This window comes from Necator americanus, chromosome II, assembly GCF_031761385.1.
Source record: "Necator americanus strain Aroian chromosome II, whole genome shotgun sequence".
Lineage (NCBI taxonomy): Eukaryota > Metazoa > Nematoda > Chromadorea > Rhabditida > Ancylostomatidae > Necator > Necator americanus.
The window spans coordinates 41,704,268-41,725,465 of record NC_087372.1 but is presented as its reverse complement, the minus strand read 5'-3'; the positions used below and the strand labels follow the sequence as shown (position 1 = coordinate 41,725,465).

At 40.4% G+C, this 21,198-nt stretch overlaps 1 protein-coding gene across 2 annotated transcripts; it reads right to left on the bottom strand.

Annotated features, from left to right (window-relative positions):
• Nucleotides 1-1,391: 1,391 nt before the first annotated feature.
• Nucleotides 1,392-21,070, bottom strand: RB195_021014 (uncharacterized protein; the record flags this gene model as incomplete). Of its 2 annotated transcripts, XM_064189634.1 has the most annotated exons (11): nucleotides 1,392-1,497; nucleotides 6,552-6,721; nucleotides 6,800-6,928; nucleotides 7,009-7,101; nucleotides 7,235-7,318; nucleotides 7,380-7,482; nucleotides 12,609-12,688; nucleotides 12,743-12,847; nucleotides 12,912-13,013; nucleotides 13,095-13,196; nucleotides 21,014-21,070. In XM_064189634.1, 11 exons carry the CDS (start codon nucleotides 21,068-21,070, stop codon nucleotides 1,392-1,394), a joined length of 1,131 nt encoding a protein of 376 aa, XP_064045515.1. The 2 variants fall into 2 exon arrangements, with proteins under 2 accessions (XP_064045515.1, XP_064045516.1); XM_064189635.1 differs by lacking the exons at nucleotides 1,392-1,497; nucleotides 6,552-6,721; nucleotides 6,800-6,928; ... (1 more) ...; nucleotides 7,235-7,318; nucleotides 7,380-7,482 and adding an exon at nucleotides 12,431-12,491.
• Nucleotides 21,071-21,198: the final 128 nt, after the last annotated feature.

Below are 21,198 nucleotides of genomic sequence, written 5' to 3'. Positions count from 1 at the left end.
AAGAATGAGATGAACAAAGTAGATAGGTGTAAAATCACGCTGGTATAAGGAAACTATTGGCCTTCTTAGAATGGTGCAACCTGAGGCAAGGGATCCATAGTCTTTGATTACGTTTGAAGATAGCAGAGTTCTGTGTACATATAGCTGAGATCTACAAAGTTGCAACCCCTCACAAACTATGAAAAAAGATTCATATTGTGCTCTGAGGAGCCGCCTATGTAATGGGCAATGACATTCTACAATATAAGGTGAACGCAAAGCGATAAATCTACAACCTTTTTGACTATTCTAATCAACTAGTAAGGTACGGAGCAAACCTCAACAAACAACCTTGTTCTAGCCTGGTGAACCAAAATTCACTAAAAACGAAAATGTTACGCGTTTAATGTTAAACCTGATCATGGACAGTCATCTAAACGTAATTTTTGAATTTCTTAAAGAAAATACAAGCAACGAGTCGAATTGATCAAAAATGGTTTCAAGATCTGTTGGAATTTTTGCACGTCCCAAATCGCTATATCAAGTGAGGTGTCTTATCTGATCCACTATCAACATCTAGTAATTAAAGGAAGTTTCGTTGCTCTTTAAAACAATTGACCAAACTTTTGACTTTTGTTCAGCGGTGGTCGTTTTGTTGTACTGAAATATAACATGTATTTAGTGGCACTGCAACGACCCATAATTCTGCCCCTTCTCACGTTCCGCTCCGACAGTTCACAGTATCAGGGGTAATTCTCAGCTGGAGATTGGGGAAGAGAGCTTTGCCTATTAGTGTCTGCCAGATTTCCTTTTGTAGATTCAGGTACTCAACTTATCGAATTTTTCTTATTCTTTTTCAGTCTTGTTTTTTTTTTCGAAAGAACGAGAACAAAACATCGGAAACCGGAAAAGATGCTTTCCTTTGAGAGTTCTCTCCCTCCTGCGTTAGTTGAATCCTACAAAAATTTCAGGTTTTTTCTATTTTTGGGTGCTATTTATAAGTTCGCGTAGCACGTGGATGTGTGCTTTTATTCCGTGGTGACTCAGGTGTTTTCGCTGCCTTTTGTTGTCGGTCTGTTTACCTTTGTCGTCGGTGAGATTAATTCGGTGGTCTGCAATTATTTGACTGGCGTATAGACTTAGAACATGAAATGCACTATAGACCCACATGCTAGCTTAGTTCCATAGAATATACGGTTTTCCTGATGACATAAAAGTTGATTTTAGAGTACTTCTCTCAATTACCTTCATAAAAAGAGCAAATAATAGGAAAGACGACTGCTGAATTGAACTTCCACATATATATGATGTGGAAGCGCGTCTCCGTGAATTATAAATAGAATTCTTTGTGAAAACCATATCATGCCATACCACTCTTCAATCTCTTTAGAAGAAAACACGTTTCATTAATATCAACGAAGTTGTTTATTTTCAAGAGCATTTATCTGAAGTTTCTCGTGTTGTGATTTCGGGCTCGAACGCTGCGTCTCTTCCATAGCTTTAATTGAGTTCTCATCCCTGCAAATGGGAAACTATTAATGATAACGATGTAGTTCTCTCTTATAATCGGCGGCTTTTTGACTTTTCGGTAAACTTTTTTACTATCCAAAAATAATGTAAAAGCATGAAAAAGACTACGAATGCTAAATTATTGTTGCATATATAATTATTGCGTAACTTCTACAGACAGGAGTATCGAGTTCGTGCTGCATGAATGAAAAGAGATATTAAGGATGATTTCACACTACTCTTTGATAGACCGATTAACTTCTTAACCATGTGGTCCATGTGCATCCACGGTTTCAACAGACAGTCAGATATTTACGACTGTTAGAAAATTGTGAGTTAGTTAGGTTATAGAGAGGGTGTTAGAGAGTAAGGGTTCTCTAAACACTAATTGAACAGACCGAGACAGTGGTTCAGTGGAATTATTTATTACCAGTATGAACGCCCGGTTAAGGCCAAACTTTCTTTCTCAGACTTTCTCAGATGTTTCGCTTCGCTGATCAATGGAAATTCAGTGATCGAAGAAAATTCATAGTAATGGCATTTCTATAAAACCAGAGTTGTGTTCTCCTAACAACGCTTTCTACCTCTTTTTTAAAAAATAAGCTTAGGCTAAAGATTTCATAGTTTCTTTTTATCGCATAGGTTTTTCATTTTAAGAAATTCGAACTTCAGCTTCAAGCACTCATTCGATACCAGTATAATATAAACACAAAATGAAGTAATGAGTGAGCAGAGTGTTGTCTGTCGTGCTCCTGGACAATGCAAACGGTTATGCCACCGAAAAACTATAACGGGGAAGCATTTTGTACCACGCCCCTTTACGATCATCAGGGTCGGTGGTAGGTCCAAAAGCTTCAGACTTCAGAAGACGGCGATTCCATTGTCAGCGTAAATTTGGACGACGATAATAGACAATAGAATACAATTCATCAGAAAAGAAGTTCAGAAACTCTGGGAGATGTCTTGATGGTTGTGACGACTTCAATGAATGTAGCAGCACATTAAAACACAGAAAGCACAGAGGCCGTTGATTTCAAATACGCTTCCAGAATTTGGTTAGGTGAAATGTTTGTGAAAACAGGCGACATTTTGCGGACCTTCTCTAAATATTTCCACTCCTCCGCAATCCGGCCATATGTATATCTCACGGATATAACCTACATAGTGAGATGAAAAAAACGTTTCTAGGTTCCTCACATTTGGACAATACATCCAATATAATCTGAAGGTCATTTTGAACATTTTCGGCAGTCAACATCATACGTGAATTTGAGAGTGCCACTGTTTTCGTAAATTCTCTAAGGTTAATAAGAAAGTTACATTTTAAAGTGTAGAAAACGTACTCATTTAAAGCTTCATTACAAGACATGATTTAGGTGCCTAAAGAGTTAGGAAGGAATCAAGGATTTTTGTAATGGTTCGGATAGTTCAATTCAGGTTTTGTTTTGTTTGCCTTCTCTACTTTTCCTTTTATTTCATGATTTCTTCTAGTTCCTTGGTCATTCCCCTTCCTATATGTACGTTTCAAATAATCAGTGGATCTTTTATGAGTAAGAGTTGTACAGAACTTTCTTCACTGTTCATTTATATTTAAATATAGTAGGGTAGGTGGAGTCAAGTGAGAAATTTTGAGCGTTGCAAACCGACTCGAGATTAACATCATGCACTTCCTTGAGCATGTTTTTAAATTTGACAAAATAAAACAATTAACTAATTAATTAATTGAATAATAACAAAATATTCGATAAAATAAAAGACTGCTGGATAGTAAACATTACAATTTGAACTATTGTCAAAAAGAAGTAGATTCCTGAAACATTTTCTAATAAGTTTTCTACAGCTAAAAATGTATACCTTTCCATTAACAATCAATGTGGCAACATCAACATTTTTTGAAGACAAGAGAAATATCGAATTTATAGTACTTTTCGCTCGCTTTTAGGCCACACATTTGGCAAAACCAAATTCTCAAAGCATATTCTCAGAGCATTAGCGCCTTCTGGGCTTCCGATTGGTATGCTCAGAGATTCCTTTCGCATAATTGCAAGCTTTGCGACTGTTTTTGACAATTTAATCTTCGGGAGTGGATTTTGGATTACATTTTGAAAAATGTGCTGTAGTCACCTTAATCACCTTGACTACCTTTTCTTTTTTTTTAATTGACGCTAGCTTGACGACGCTAGTCCTCCATTTGTCCCGAAGGAAGTCGCCCATTGACTTCTCCTATCGCAAGGGATACAAAGAGCATCATAGTGTTCTTCAAATGACGTCGTGAAAAAGTCTGATTATTAGGTCTCCAGTCTTCCTGCAATGCATTTATCATCGCCTGGAGGCCAGTCGCTCACGGGTCTGGCCCCATGGTTGCCGTTGACACGCATTACGTGTTCGGCCCTTCTAATTATAGTTTTCTTGGTTTCGGCCACAGTGGATGCCAAAGAAAGTAAAATCTTGTCTGACAGTTCATCGTTGACGTAAACTTCGATCCCTTCTTCCACATACAGAAGATGGGATGTTCCTAACATTACTTTTTCGAGCAAGCGTTCAATTTCGTTGGCTGCATTTTCTTCTTGCTTACTAAGTGTTCAGCTTTCTAGAACATAGATCTAAGCGAAAAGTACGCTGGTTGCAAGGGGGTAATCCAGGAGACGGGTATTCCTCGATTTCTTCACTTCATCTTCGATTTTTTATGCAGAAGTGCGAGTTCGAGGCGTTTCAGGCGTTCTTCTGCATTCTACAATCCAAATTGATGTTTTTGATGAAAGATGGGAGATGGGAGATCTTTGTACGCTTGTCCAACTATGATCGCGGGCTATTAAGCTTAAGCTGCAATTACTGCGTTTTTGCGAGGAATTTCTTCCTTCTCATTGAAAAGTCAATTCGTGGATAGATCTCGAAGAAGGGGAGACAGTGGTATTTGAAATTCCCCAAATTACCATTTTAAGACAAATTACGTGCAGACGACGGTGAGTGAATTCATTCGCCGTCGATCTTTCACTGTTCAAACATGGAACATGAGTGCTTATACTTTCACTCGCCTAAAACACCTATGTATGATCACCTCTATGGTGGTAAAAGACGTAAACAAACATCTGAGCAGGAGCGAGTAGGAAAAGAAGGAAAGTGGATCATTCATCCTTTCCCTACTATGCTCCATATCTCGTGCGGCAAGTGAAAAGCAGTTGAGTTTTGAATTGATTTTCTCAAAGTTGTCATGTGATTCTAGTAGAAAAACGCGCCGAAGTGTCGAGCACATTTTGAAAGAAAGTTAATTCTATCAGTGATCATTGCGCTTGAGAACGAAGAGAGAAGAACATTACATCAATTATTAGACGGAACATCAATCTGGGGTTCTTTGAAACGCCGAGATCGCCAGATTGATACTCCGTCTAATAACTGGACAAAAGGATGAGTCAGCGCAGACAAAGTGATACGGTAACAAGACGGTCTGATCTGAGTGTCACATAAAGAACCGGGGGCTTATGAGTTGCGTCGCAGACAATTAATGCGAGCGTATCAGGAGATTGACATAGTATGGATGGACGACGAAGAACGGAAGCTGACGGAAAACATAGAGTTCGAGATGGTTACCAATATACGAGGGTGACTTTGCCCAATCTTTTTTTTAAAAAAAGGCGTAGGAACCGCTTCAGTTCTTACGAGGTCCGTTAGGCTGTCCGCAGAGTTCAGAGCCAGGCGGATGCACGGTTTAGCAGCTCTGCAGTTTTGGTGGTTATTAAGTGCACTGTCGTGAATACTCAATAACCACCAAGTCCGCAGAGCCGCCAAACCGCGCGCCCGCGCGGCCCTGAACTCTGCGAGCAAACTAACGTACTTTGTCAGAACTAAAGTGGTCCTTACATCTTTTTAAGGAGAGGCAGATTTAGAACTAGCCATCCTCGTACTCGTTCCAGTTTCATCCTATTGGTTTGTGTTATTTAAATGCATCACCCCATGAATCTGGCGTGGTGTGGATTTTCGCTGCAGTACACCTATACTCGTAGATTATGAATACAGGGGTGGTTCCGCTTATCTCTCTCTGCATCACTGTAAACAGACGGCTTCGGGATGATCCATTCGGCAAACAAATCAAAAGGCAAGAAATCCAATGATCCAGACGGACAACTCATTTCATTTGACGAATCTCAGGCAGGGGCGGAGCGCAAGGGTGCGCGTTGCAATAGAGGACGTCGTAAGGAACAGCATCCCAAAGCCGTCTGTTTACAGTGATGTTTACAGTGAGCGGAACTACCTCTGTATTCATGATCTACGACCCGATATAGAAGTACTCCAACAAAAAATCCATACCACGTCAGATTCGTGGGGTGATACCTCTAAATAGGCTGCTGGGAAAACGTCATTGGTTTTTGGCCGCTCGCGCGTGGAAGCGGTGCGTGAACAGGGGTGGCGCATTGGATCTTACTTCGTAAGAACGACCGACATTTCTCACTTCGTTTTCTGGAACGAACGCTATGGTTTTCATCATGTTTCCATACTACGAAGCTTGCATAGAGTTAATCTATCTGCTATTTTGGAACATTTCAACAAGGAAATTTCTGTCTAAATATCTATAATTAACTTCTATGACGTGTTATAAAGCGCCACCATCGTACACGTTGCGTCTGTGAACCGTTTCCCATGTCGTTTTTCAGTAGGACAAGGAATTGAAAGGAATCGTGACCACTCTCATGGTCGTAAGTTACACACCAAACTCTATGTCTTCCATCAGGTTCTCACACTATGTCAATTTCGTAATATGCTGACTCCCCTGATCTTTTTTCTTTTTGCTTTTTATAGTTCCTCATTACTTGTACTTCAATATGAACGGTTCCATTATTTTAAGTTATTGCAGTAAAATCTACATCCAACCATTTACAGGGTGAGGATAGCGCAGATCAATGTTTCCACGGTGCTTGCACAGTTGACGATTTCAAACTGCCCTGGGCTATGCAAACTTTTCACCCGTTCAAGTTCGAAAAAATGGTGCCAGACTTTTCAGAAAGAATAATGACTCTGAATTCATATGACCCTTGTGGCACGAAATAGAAATAACTAACATGACTTACATAGTTTTTTGAATATCAGCAAACTCTTGCTCCTTTGTTGGTTTAATTTCGGCAATCATTATAGGTGGATGATCTGGAGTACACGCTGTTGATGCGCTTGTCGTAGATCCGGATCCGGATCCGGGAACAGGTCCATAGGCATTAGCAGAGACCTTTTTAACGGGCTCCATCTGAAAACAGTATTTGCGTCAAGTTCAGAACTGCTGTCTAAAGATTGAACACGACACCAATTTTGATAGCGAAACCACCTTCGGAATGTCCCGAATTACTTTCTCTAATGCATCTTTTTCAAGCTGACCATAAAGACTGGGCAATTGTTCGGGTCTCATCTCGTCCTCATCTACTTTGAGGTTGTCAATTCGAATAGCTTGGCGACTCTGAGCAAATTTCTATAGACTGTCACTTGTGGAATCAGGCAAATCATTGCGAGACAATATCTACCATCCATCTAACTTACACATGGGATTACCAACAGGAATGATATTACTGAAGCGAAGATGAACACAGGTATATACGTGATCATGGAGATCGTAGAAAACGGAAGAGCTACCTAAGAAATATGATTTGCCATCTAAAAGCGTTCTCGAAATTGAGTTATCAAGACACCAAAAAATTAGTGCGCCCATTCAGGCTTCAGGCATAATAGAGAACAACTCTACAATAGCTGCAATAGCTTTACAAACCTCCAGCTTTCTCAGAAACACATCCTTCTGATGGCCTAGTGCTGGTTTTGCAACCAAGTGACTGACTCGATGGAAGTCGGAAAACTGGAGATGTAAAAATTAAAACACTTACAAGATATGCTGATGGAGGCAAAAAAAAATTAACCCCATTTTGGTACGGCCTTCCTGACAAGGCGATTGATATTAGGATTCGAAACGCAATCAACATGTTTCTTGCGATATTCACTTCGTCCATTTCCAAATCAAATCTTAATATTTATATCACAACTAGTCGCAGGACAAAATGGAAAGCACTATCGTATTCACTTATAATCTTCTATTACGGTTTTATTCCAGAATTATTCTAATCATTTAGTAGTTGATGTTCAAGTCGCTTCTTCGCTGCAGCTGCAGCATTTTCGCGAGTATTTTTTCTGTTCTCGTTATTACAACAAAAGAAATGGGTGACGAACCGTTGACAAAACAATCAACGGAAGTAATAGCACTGGAATGTTTTAATGTTGATGTTGATCCAGCTAAGGGAGGCAGTAGCGCAGTAGGTCAGGCTCCAGTGTGGCCACACGACCCATCGATGATTCGAAACCGCCAACTAGGGCTAATCAAGTCTTTCATCTCTCCGGGGTCGACAGGTTGGTACTGGATCTGTCTATGAAGATAAAAGCACTGATTTAATGCATCAGGCAGCCCCACAAGCCATTACAAGGCTATACACGGACTCCTAAGCCTGAAACGATCCTGAATCAAAATAAACGCATTGACACAATACAACCGGATTGATTAACACCAGACACCTTGTTACTTTGTTTCATTGCTTTAGCTGATCTACTAACGGATGGGGCAAATAAAAGTGGCCTGGAGAAAATAGTTTCAGGTTACAAAGAAACACACCAAAGCAAATGAGATAGTTCGCTAACCTGTTTATACTATAGCGGAGGTTGCAAATGAAAGTAGCTCGGACGAGGGGCTACACAATTGACGGCACACGTGATCGAAACCAGTTCAAATGTTTGTTGTGGAAAAGACCTACAGCTAGGTGCAACCCCCTACACATCCCATCGAACCATGCATCACATTCACACAGTCTTCATTCCTGACCCAGGTCACCTGATCTGTGTGCGATTACTTTTTGTGGGACCCTCAAGGTTAAGGTGTTTCCGTTTGCGTAACCCTCATAGTATTCAAAATTGCAGGTGTACATTTCTCTTGAGATTCCAGCCATTGCAGCAGTCCTTCTTCGATCAGCCTTCTACAACTTCCTGACAAGGGCTAAAAGGTGCCAGCAGATGAATGCTGTTCATTTTCAACATCTCCTGTAAACAGGTAGCAGCAGTAGTAAACTATTCCCTTTTCACTGATGTGTTTGTTTGTAGTCTGGAACTTTTCCCTGAGCCACTTTTATTTGCCCCACACATTGCTACAAAAGATAACTGGTGCTAGTTGCTGTCATCGCTCGCCTTAATAAAGATATAATCTTCGAAGCGCCTTTCGAAAATTTCAGCTAAATGACCAAAATTGCTGTTCCTGTAAGAACGCCTTACCATTCTCTGGATCATATTCACATTGAGGAATTAAAATGTTCCTGTTACAATTAATTTGGCGTGTGTGGTGTAGCGGTTAGAGGTTCCGCTTCCTGCACGAGTGAGGTTCGAATGCGCCCTAGTGCTCACCACGCCTTTCATCCCTTCGGGGTCGATAAATTGGTACTAAACTTGTCTGGGAGGATAAAAACACTGACTTGATTACCGGCTGTAAAACGCGTTGGCGCATCCAAAGTGGATTGATACGCCAGTGACTTTATCCTTTTTTATTACAATTAAGAAAGAGTTATCGTCTGATCGCTACCTGCTTGGTGTTGCTCTGATTGTACGGAATGCTATAGGCGTTTGAGTTTACGCTGTGGGCACGTACGCGGAAGTCACCCAGGTCTTACAAAAGATGTCGTCGTGCAGGACACTGTCAATGCATAACACAACTTGATCAAATACCTGGATCTGGTAAAAACACCCTATTTTGTTGCATTAAACTGCCGGGCATGGCATCTGAGGGTGCTCAGATCTCGTGGTGTCGAGAGGCAACGAAACACCAAAACCCGCAAATTATGGGACATTGACGAACGAATTCTGTGTGTGTGTGTTATAAATGGAAGAGATTGATCACAGTTATATTCAACGACGGGACTTCTCGGCGAAGATGGGAACAAAAAAGTCAACCAATAATTAAAACCAACCGATCCAGTAAGTAAATATTCAAATTTAGCCCGCTTCTATGTTTCTTTCTATACCACCGCAATTCAGAAAGAATTTTCGAAGACCGATTAAGTAAACCAGTTGATCTATCCTGAAATTCCCAGTCGATCTTTTTTTTCAAATTCACTGTCATAAACCTTTCTTAATTGCCTAAAGGGAATATGATTTAACGTGTGTGCGCAAGAAACTTTTGAGAGATTTCTTGAAATGAGGTTTGATTAGATGCAAACGAATCCGAAGAACCAAAGATGAGACGATTACTGTTACGTTTCAGAGTATCAAAGTGCCTCAATAGACAACCGGTCAGTTGACCGAACTGCACATATTTTGCACGAATGTTCTGGGCACACATAGAGCTAAAAACTACATTCAAAGATTAACATTCGCAAAACTGCTGGTGGGGATTGCACGAATGAAACTGATTGTTAAATAAATGCGCAAATGGCATCTGAAACTGCCCCTTGAAGAGCATAATGTGAGCAGAATTCCACAAAGTGTGAAGGGATCTCCAGCTACATGTGGGCAAGACGATCTGTGTGAAAAACATACGAGTTTCTAATGCACAATTCATGCTCAACGGAACGAGCAGCGTGAGAAGAGCAGAAGTGAGAAGAAGCTTACATAGAGCATCGATTCAGTGAAGAAAACCAAGAACATTCGACTACGTGCTCACCTCTTCAACATCGCCGTAGCGTTCCTAGTCTGACCTATGTTTCAGAAACCCGTACGTTTTGAGCAAAAGGAAAATGCAGTCGGCGGCATTGAAAGCTCTATCGAAAGGGTAACATTAGAGATATTCCGCTTTCTCTGGTTGGGAAAGATGGAAATCTTGCTGGGGTTTGCTCGAACAAATCGAAGACCAATCCGAGAACAGGTATAGCTCTGAATATACCTCTGCTCTGAAATGAATTGAATTCGGCGGATCAATGCAGATGTATCTCAACACCTTTATTTAGCTTATAGACAGAAGTCCACGAAAGACTATGTCTTTAGCGGATTACACTCATATCGGTGACATTTAACGAGAGAACTAAACACTTGCAAGTCTTTTCAGAAACCTCTCTTTTCTCAGCTCGATGTGGACAATGTTCTAAGAGAGCTTAAGCCTTGAAGGAAAAGAAAGGACTAATACGTCCTTCTAAATCCCGAAAAGAAAACCTATAATTGATAAAGTGGTCAAACGCTTTCTCAACAGCAGTGCTACTTAATCAATGGTGCAGATGGTGGCAAAACCTTTGTGTACATCAAACGACATCGTTTTGATATTGCAAGTAGTTGAAGTAAAAATATTTGAAATGTGGTTTTTACGAGAACCGCTAGAACCCATTTCTTTTCCTCGAACAACGCCATGAGGCTCAACATTGGTGACACTAAACTAGAGATCCCATCGATGGGTTGAGTCGAGTTCCATACAGAATGCCTCAGAAAAAAAAGCGTTTGCATTCGGAATGCATCCTTTTGTCTTTCGTCGTAAGTTTATCTTTGATTACCTTACTACGATATCTTGATTGTTCTATGTGGCGGCACACGGTTGATTGAAAGGCAGATCGTGCACAGTTCTGGAGTAGTGCACGCAGTAGAAATTGAACGGACACAGTTGCCCCAATTCCTCAAGTCTGCTCTCTTCGACACAATTACATTTAAATGGATACGACAGTTCTAAATCAAGATACATTTATCATTCAACATAAGCTAGAGTCAAGATTTCATGCACTGATTTTGCTCTCCGCAATCAATTTTTTGGACAATTCGAGGAGGGGTTGTGCAAGCAGTCCGTAATAAGTTGAGATCCAACCTCGAGCTAACGAGGTGGAAACATAGTATGTCATGAGGTTTTGCATTGGTGGCGTAACAAACTTTCTCAACGTCTATACTCTGTATTTTAGTAATTCTATACTATCTATTTCCATTTTTCATTGCCTCCTTATTCCTTGCGTTCCCCTGTTTGGTTTAGAGTTATTTTTTACTCCTTTCCGTTCCTTTTGGTTTCGCTTTTCCCTTATATTTTGCTGTTTTTTGTTCATATTTGTTTTTGATTGTCATTTGTTTGAAAACATAAAACGCTTCCCCGGGTTCTGACAGTGATTTTCTCAACAACCGTCATTTTTATTGGCCACAAATTCCTTGTGAAACCTGAGCGTTATGCTATAAGCACATTTGCTCACTCAAATAATTCCCTATGCAAGAATATAATGTTGTCAACGCGGGGAATTTGCACTTATTGCGACAGAAATTTGGTAGTTTTGACTCTAATTTGAGAGACATACGGAATTGACAATGTTAAGGATCATCCACGAAAAGGTAGGGTTAGGAGTTTGGATCACGAGTAAGAGCGTGGTTATGCTCAATTCTCCTACCTATCCTCAAAAAAAAAGCGTGGAAAATGGCCTTGGCCTTCAAATTTTCCTACGAGATGTCTACTGTCGCACCTACAGGCGTAGGGTTACGCATCACGTCTAAGAGGAACAACGTAAGGAGTATATCCACTGAAATTCGATTGCCAATGCCGTCTTGGGACAGTTAGGGGGAATTGAATGTCACCACGTTCATATTTGTCATCTACATCTTTAGGCTGCCTGCACGGCTCAGAACCGCGCGCGTGCGCGGTTTGGCGACTTTGCTGTTTTGACGGTTATTGAGCGCACTGGTGTGAATAGTCAATAACCACCAAAACCGTGGAGCCCCCAAACAGCGCGTCCGCGCGGCTCGGGGGCTCTGCGGTTTTGGTGGTTATTGAGAGAAATGGACGGAATCACCCTTCTCTCAATAATCTACAATCCCGTATACTCCACCTGAAATCCGTACCATCCCAGATTCGTAATATGCTGCCTTTAAGTCCTCCTGCGTACAAACACACAATCTTACTCTAAAACATAATAATGTCTCATAATGTGCAGGTATACGCCGCCGAGCACAGAATATTTATACGTTTTTCGCTGTCTTTGTTTCTTTATTCGAAGTTCCTGTTAGTTGCTATAAGAATCTGCTCAATTTGATGTTGTGTACTCCCACTGCAAAGATAAATTCCATAGCTATTCTATCCACTCTGTAAGTCTTCCCAAATTTTCATTTTGAGCGATAATAACAGGTCAATGTTATTTATGCCCCACCAATGTAAATGTACTTACTTCAGAAATCCTCCGTTCGCTATCATATTGAAAGTTAGAAATTTTGCGTTGCCCCGATTTGTTGATGTGGTGATGCGCACCTTCGAAATATTTTAAGTAAGATAAGATACAATGAAAGAGGACCGCAAACCAACCTCTATCACGCTTGGGATCGCGCCGTACACTTGTGCATCACAGAACTGCATTGTGAACCTGCCGCGGGTCACTAGTATATGGATTTCTTCCGGCAAAGCATCAATCTTAACATTCTGACATTCAAAACGTTTCCTCTTAAACTCCCACCAGAATAGTAATACTTATTACAGTAAGCAATTGCATGCAAGGTTTTTGCGCAATTTCAACGACGGCAACGCTAGGCACAGCAGCTCTCAACACGCATCCTATGTCAAGTGATTCTGCGTCGGTCTGGAAAAGTAAATGGTGACAAACGAGGCACAAACAATGACATTTTTCCAATTGGTCAAAAAAAGAACTAAAAGTTCCTACGTCGTTATAAATAAAAAGCACGTTTGGCACTCCGCCATAGATCTGCGGGTCTCCATTAATATCTTCTTGAGTTAGCAAATCGCATATTGGATAGTAAATGTGCTTAAAAAGGAATATATAAAGTCCGATAGAGTCTGCATCTCCCAACCATGAGAAAAGTCAAACAATTACGAGCACGGAAAAATGTATAAATTGACCATGCAGAAAAGGATCATGGAATCAAAAAAGGATCTGTGAGCGGATAGGCATGCTAAATGTTCCAATATGTGCAGTTAAACATACAAAATAGCTAAAATATCATAAAATAATACTTTTTGAGCTAAAATTAATTTCTTCTAATTGTTATAGTATATATCAACTCAAATGTGTTTCTTCCTTCTCTTTCTTTTTTTTTTGTTGACCGTATATTGGTTCGGCCTTATGTATTTGTGAAGTAGGCTTGCGTAGACGTTTTTTCCGGAATGTCTACTTGCCCATTTAATGTTATTATCCGCATAATTGTGACCTCAAATTTTCTCTTTATTTGTCTCGGGAGAACGCGGCCTATTGCTTTAGCATAGTATTTGGACCAAAAAGCACTAAGACTTTTCAAACAGAACAAAAATGGTATGTTATTCTTCGAAATTTGTTTCAAACTGCTCTTCTTCAGCAGCAATACACTTATACTCGTGAATCTTCCAAAATTCTAGACATATGCTATTCTTGATTTCCAGGATGGCCCTGAGCGCTTTCTTCGATGCTGCTTTCATCTCCTCAATCGAGTCAAAACGATGAGTTTAAGGAACAGCCAGAAGTTAGACGCAGTCAAATCAGGTGAGTAGGGCGGTTGTAGAACGGTACGAATGGGATTTTTCATTTTAAAAAAGTCGCGAAAAACCAAATACGTGTGAGATGGCGGATTTTCCTCATAAAAAACTACGAGTTGTTTACCCTCGAATTTGGCCCCTTCAGGTGAATTGCTCCCGCAAACGACGCATAACGCTCAAGTAATATTTCTTATTCTTCTAACTTCTCTGCTGAATTTTTTCACTTACGTTAGAAATCGAAGAATAAGATTTTGGAAGAAAACTTCAGCGTGAGGAAAAGAGACATAACACAAGGCTTCACACAGAAAACAGCCGTACAAAATTCGAAACGTATTTTGCAAGCCTGACCAGAGCCAGTCACATTCTCTGCTGGGATGATGCTCAGAGTAGGATTTCCATCACACGAGTCCTTGGAGGACAATTTTTCGCCTTTCAACAGTGGTGATTGGAGTCTTTTATTGTCATGGGTGATGACCGCTTTTTCCACAAATGACGCAACGCCTGATAATAAAGTAATGACTCTCATTGTCCTTTGTTTTGACCTGACTAGTAGGTAGTCTTAACCGTGATTATACGTATGATCTGACCGCTATTACTTTTTCGGTCATTTGCGAAATGAGTTCAATTGTAGCATCTTTCTGTTCTCGCATTTTTACCAGCACTGCTTTAACGATGACTCTATGGAATTGGCTCAAGATCATTTCAATCCACATTGAATCTTTTGTAGATTTGATATATTGCCGTGTTGACACCGTCTGATTCAGCAAAGTGCACATTTAGTTGTAGACAAATTCGTTTTTCTGCTCTCTCAACAGCTTGTCGATCCTTTCGTTATCTATTGGCCGATTTGTTCTCGTATTTTTCTGGAGTGTTTCTATCATAATAGTTTCCATAATAGAGATCAACTGGATTCCACGGATGAGCTTCCCTGATTTATGGCGCGAACTCTCTGTCAACAAAACCATTTTTGAAATGACAGATAACGGGGGAGAGAGGGGTGGGTTATTGTAGACCAACGTTTGACTGACTAGAATTCTGGAAATTCTTCATTGCCGTGAAATATTGGGACATTTATTCTTGGCGGTAGTAAAAGTGACGATTGCGCGGTTTCATGAGCTGCACATCGTGAGACAGTGTAGTCGTAATCTTGACTGGTTTCTGAGGCATCAGGATCAATTCGAGCATTTTGAGCTCGAGAACATTTCCCTACTTTTCGTGCCTGTCGTCTGTCATGGCCGCAATTATTGGTGACCTTGACACTTAGCATTAGGCTGAACTCCATTGCCTCACTCATCACACTGTGAGTTTTACTTCTTCCTCAAGTCTTTCTATTTCTTGGAGAATTTCTTTTCATACTTGTTTTTTGCGTTGTCATAGTTGTACTTCATTTTTTCTATGAGTGATTGCAAAAAAGATAACGCAGAATCAAATGCTACTTCTGATCAGATCAATGGTTGTTAGTGCTTCTCCGTATTGGACGCTGTCAACGGCTGAATAGGGCTAAGGCTTGCATAATGTTGAAAATTTGAGATAAGATAAGAGATAAGATTCGCTGTGAAGTATAAGTTCCTTGCATAGTATAGCTTCCATCGTCTTTCAAGCAATGGAGACCTCTGTGGGCCAGTTGGAATCAGGTTCTTCTGAAAACCTTAACACGCGAGCAGATTTTTTTCTTTTTGATAGTATTTCACCGATGCACTAAAACTGTCTCGACCATTCAGTGGATTTATTTTCTTTTCTTTTATTTCTCCTATTCTTGCAAAAACGATAGAAAAAACCCCACGAAATCAAAGAACGCCCCTTAAGTAAGAAAAAATTGAGGCATGAGAACATTACAACGTTCAAGTTTATTCCAATTTGTCAGCATTACAACAACTTGTGAGAACCTAAGCAAGAGAGTCTTGCATACTAAAGCTATAGGACGCATTATCCCGGGACATAAATATTTTGAAATCGCCTTTGATTTTGTTTGCTTTATTTTATGTCAGGTAATTAGGTATGAATGATAAAGCGAATCATTAGAAGGAGAGGCTAATATTTCATCACATATCACAAATCATTACTTATTCACATGATATACCAGTCTGAACGTGGAGCTAATGCCAGACACCAGAATTCTTGTGTTGCTCGCTTCGATCGCCTTCACTGATCAATATAAATTAAAAGTAGTGACATTTTCTGTGTAGTTAAATTTGTAATTTTTCTAAGTACATTTTTTTCTCTAGTAATTTAAGTAATGATGAAATCATGATAAAATGTTAAGATAATTTTATGCCATTCTTCCTAAACGCGCCAATACTACATTTGGAGAATATTGGAACCTGATTTCACACCGGTATTCTTCCGAAACAGCAACAACTTGGAATCATAATTTGCAGGTAGTCGATGTTAAATAAATGCATACCGAAGAATGCGAAATGTTAGAAAAATAGAGGGCGTAAAATATTTTTAAGGGATTTTTCTGCCACATTTTCAGACCTTTTGATCCGGTACTAGTTTGGGCGAATACTAAACCAGCGAAAGACATTGAGGTTCGGGCAAATGCGAGGGATCATCAGTACGAAGGCAAGGAAAGGAGTATAAAGTATACGATGCGCTCCAAACTAAACCTAATAGCATTGCTTCAGAAATTAAAAAAATTCGCATCAAGAAAATGAAAATATTGACTATGAGAGAAGAATCAAAACGGTTGATTATTCGATATTTACAATCAACCATCAATTTGAGGACAAACCATTGAATATTTTAGCAAACATAGTTAAGATAATGAAATGGAAAATAAAGTCTATGTTTTGTAATAGTGTGCCTGCAAGATTTTTAGATGGAACTGTTTATTTGCCAGACATTTTGGTTTTTTCGCTGTCTTCAGATTCCTAAGGATGATTAGAGCAATGCTACGTTTATAAACCTCTATTTAGGCCTCTGAAAACGGCGAAAAGGCCGAAACGTCAGGTAAACGAAATGCTAATCTAAGAACCTGCAGGCACACTATTACAAAACATACACAGAATATGCCGAGGTTCCAAGACAAGAGAACGTTTGAACTACTACGGAAAGTAAAGTGTTTAAAATGGACATGGTTAAATGAAAATTTTGATCCTTCTGGAAATTTAACTTGTTGTCATGACCATCAAAACCAAACATCACAAATATTTGCATTATTATTCGCATAAAAGGAATCCAAATAATATAGTGCATGTATCTCCCTCTCTAGAGGAATCAAAGCCGTCTAGTCGCGAAGCTATGAGGCGCGTCATCAAGTGTCGGATAGGGGGCTAATCGCGGACCAAAAGCGACCCTGTGCCTGTCCTAAGACGCAGGTGGATTCAGGGAACGGACTTCCTGTTTCTTCTGTGCCAGGAGTGACTCATAACATCCTACTAAGCGGCACGTCGGTCCCGCCAAAAGGCTGCATTCAAGTGACTTGAAGGAGCAAAGGAGGCGGTTTGAAGTCGCCTCCAACAAATAAGTTCCACCTCTCCACTCCGGGAGAACGCAACGTCCCCTCAAAAATTCATGTGACCAGACGCTTGCAACCTGCCCATGGGTTTTGAAATTGCATTCATCTCACAATAATCTGAAAGAGTCTCCTGATTTCGGAGGAAAGTCTAGTACGGTAGCGGGAGGAAAGACGGCATTGCAGGAATCATTTAGAGTACACAAATAGAAAAAGACCAGGATGATGATCTGTACTTATGATGACCCACGGCTGCATCGAATTCGGAAATTGAAGATCTGACGATGCAAGCCAGGAAGTTTAACTACCATTTTATCGGACTGATCGAGAAGAGGTGACATTCATCCACTGAACGAAATGAAATTGGAGAAGGGCTGTTCTTAGGAACAGAATAGGAGTTAGTGGAGTTGATGCCTTTGTCAACACGGGTATGCCAAAGAACGTTGACTTTCTGTTCTTTCTTACAACTTACGATCCGAATCGGGCGTCTGCGGATGAGAAGATATGGTCCAAAACCTGCTTTGACAATCTTCGTCGCATATGCTCTAACATTCTAGGATCAAGCTACGAAGAAGAAGAAGTCGATACTTTCTGTATAGAGCTACAGAGAGGATCATGCCTTCTATAATGACAAAATGGTCTCAGAAGAACGCCTGAGCAACTTCACACTCCAACATCAAGCTACGAAGAAGAAGTCGAAGATTCCTATGCAGATCTAGAGAAGTTCTACGGAAAAGACGCAGAGAAGACCACGAGGTCATAATTGGTGATTTCAACACCAAAATTGGTCCCAGAAGAACGTCTGAGCAACTTCACATCGGGACCTGGGGCCTCCAATGGAAGGAATAAGGGTGGAGGCTCTCCGCGTTCATCATGACAATTAAGACTATCCATGGGAATTCGCAATTCCAGAAGCCCTACTCTCTACGCTGGACGTAGGAGTCACCGGGAGGAAGGCACAGTAATGAAATCACCACATCATCGTCCGTTAAAGGTTTTGCCAGACGGATGTCCCTGTTATGCCAAAGTTTTGTACGAGATCGGACCACTGCCTCTTCCGTCTGAGATTTTCGTTTACCCGGAGAAGGGGGAGAGCTGCGAAGTTCACTGAGCAGTCTTTGAACTAACTGGGATCTTCAACTTGGATCTTCTCGCTACGCTCGTCGGCTCTTGGAAAGATTCATCGATGGACAGCATGAACGAGGAATACAAAATTGAACACCTTTATGACTGCACAAGGAAGGATCAAAATTCTGAAACCACCGAAAGAGGCCTATTTCCGGAAACTCCAGCAACCAAGAACTTACGTCCAAGCTCGCAAGACTTTGCAGAGAGGTGATAAAAGAAGACCTCAAAGAGAAAAGACCAGAAGTGTTGGCTGTTGGCAGAGGCGTGAAAGAGCATTCGTTACGCCCGTCAAGAATGCGCCAATCGAAAGAAGAGGACGAGTGCTCTTCGGGACCCAAATTAAACAATCATTGCGAGAGGTGGAATGGAAAAAGTTATTCACGACTTCTTCTCTGATCTCTTCGTTATAGCGATGTCCATTTGCCTTCTCACCATCTGAGGGAAGATGAACATGTCATTCCAGATGTTCTTCCCTCCGAAGTACGACATGCTACATTAGAACAGAAAGAAGGGTTAACATGACTAAACGCAAACTTCCTGATCACACTGATAAAGCTGAGGTCCCACGTCAGAGCACGTAAACTCGAATATTACTATAAATCTACTATGTAAGCAATCGTTTGCATGCGTGCTTCTAATTTCTGAAGAAAGAGTCTGACTAATCTGGTGAAAGTAACGTGCAAGGGAATAGGCATGCGGGGGAATAGCACTAAAACGCAACACATGCAGCTTTCACGACTTTGAAACGGTTAGCAACGTCTCATTTACTTCTTAATGAATCGGATTGGAGCTATTGCGCGGTACCAGCACAACGTAGTACTCCAATTCGACGCCATCGTGCGCTTCTAACCCTATTTCAGTCTGGGTTGAACACACCTAACTTACATACGTTTACATGGCGGATCAATGTTCACGATTGAAGTTTCGATAGGGGATCCAACAATCAGTTATAAATATGGCTTCCTAAATGATCAGTGTTTCTTCCATTTTTAGTAGCTTTCGACTGCTTCGCTGAATATGTCAAGTGTGGGGACATGTCAAGTGTGAATACAGTTTGTTCATCTTTGCGATCGATCGCTTATGTACGCTCTCATAATTTTTTGTCCTGTATAACTTGTACATAATTTGCATAACTTTCATTATGATACTTATATCGGTATAACATGTGGCATAAAACTATACGCTTTTTTAAACAATGAGACTATCTTACACCTACACCTACATAATAATGCGCTTAGTCTCTGTGTATTTGTGTCATGAAATTGCAGAAAGCAGTGAAACGTGTTCCACGGCGTCGAACTGGTGCTTCGGCATCAGAAAGCAGTAAGATGGGGTGATACGGGTCCATGGCATGGAATTGTTGCAGCACAGTGTAGTAGTATCGCGCATTTTTCATGTAGATTTTTCAAAGTGTAAATGAGATGTTGTGGACAGTTTCGTTGTCACAACTTGATGTGTTGCTATCACGACCAAACCGCACCAATCAAATCGCAATAGCTATCGTCGAAAAAACGGATTCGTCAAAAATGAACGAGTGTTTTATACTCGTGAAAACTGCATGTTTCACGCCACGCCACCCCACTCCTCCGCATCAAATTGGTAACACCTATGACAACAACTGCTCAAATAGTAGCTAACAGTCTACGGTCTCTGGCTAAAAACCTTATCTTCAAGAGTATCTACCGATGGAGTTGACATCCTTTTATATTGCATGTTAGTTACGTGGTTAGCCATTGTTAGCTAATTGTTGGGGGGGGGGGGGGGGGGGAACAGGAGAAAAACACATCACACAAAACAACTCACTACACACACTCCTAGCAATGTTTTCAAATTGTAGTGATATCAAAGAAGTATAGGTATAAAATATAGTGTGAATATTCTCGAAATGTAAAACTCTAAAACGTTTGAAGAAAAAACTATGGAATCTTCCATCTATGCATAAATTTCTTCGAAAAAGAAAAACCGAAGGAAGCGTTGTCCGAATAAACACACATTTTAGTTTCACAGAAAGTGCTGCTACTATTTAGTTTTTACTGAGCAGTGAAGGTGAGCGAAACGAACAGCACTAGAAGTCTGAAGTCCGGTTTCCCCTTATGTTCAGACTGGCACACATTAAAAGCATCATGTAAATCAGTCGTGTGTTCTAGAAGAGCCTCACTCTACTAGTTGAACTCGTCTGCGAAATCGATTTTACAGTTATAGCCAAACTAATGAAGTTCCATCTTCATGATGTAATTGTATAAAGTTATAGAATATTCATGTCGTGGGTTCCAAACAAGTACTGTATACAATCTCATTTAAGGAGATCTGCAAAGTCATTTATCAAGAATATTTGGCTGCTCACACAGAAGGGACTTTGACTGTTTCAAGAGTGGAATGTTAGGGCAACCGCATTTGTGGTGCAGAAGCAAGATTCTTTCCGTAGTAATTGATCCTACCTGACCTCTTTTAAGCATTAGATAATGCTGGAAGACGCATAAACTGGCTTCTCAACAAGAAACACATAACAACAAAATAACGACATTCACCTCCTGTGCACTGATGAATGAAAAGGTCATTATCGTAACTAGTACAGAAGAGACCATTCATAGAGTTGAAAGTATCAAAATGAGAATGACTTTCTATTAACGAACAAATTTATATCATCCTATACTGTCTTAGTTTCCTGTAAACGGCCGGACTTCCATATTCTTGTGATTCTTGCTTTACTCCC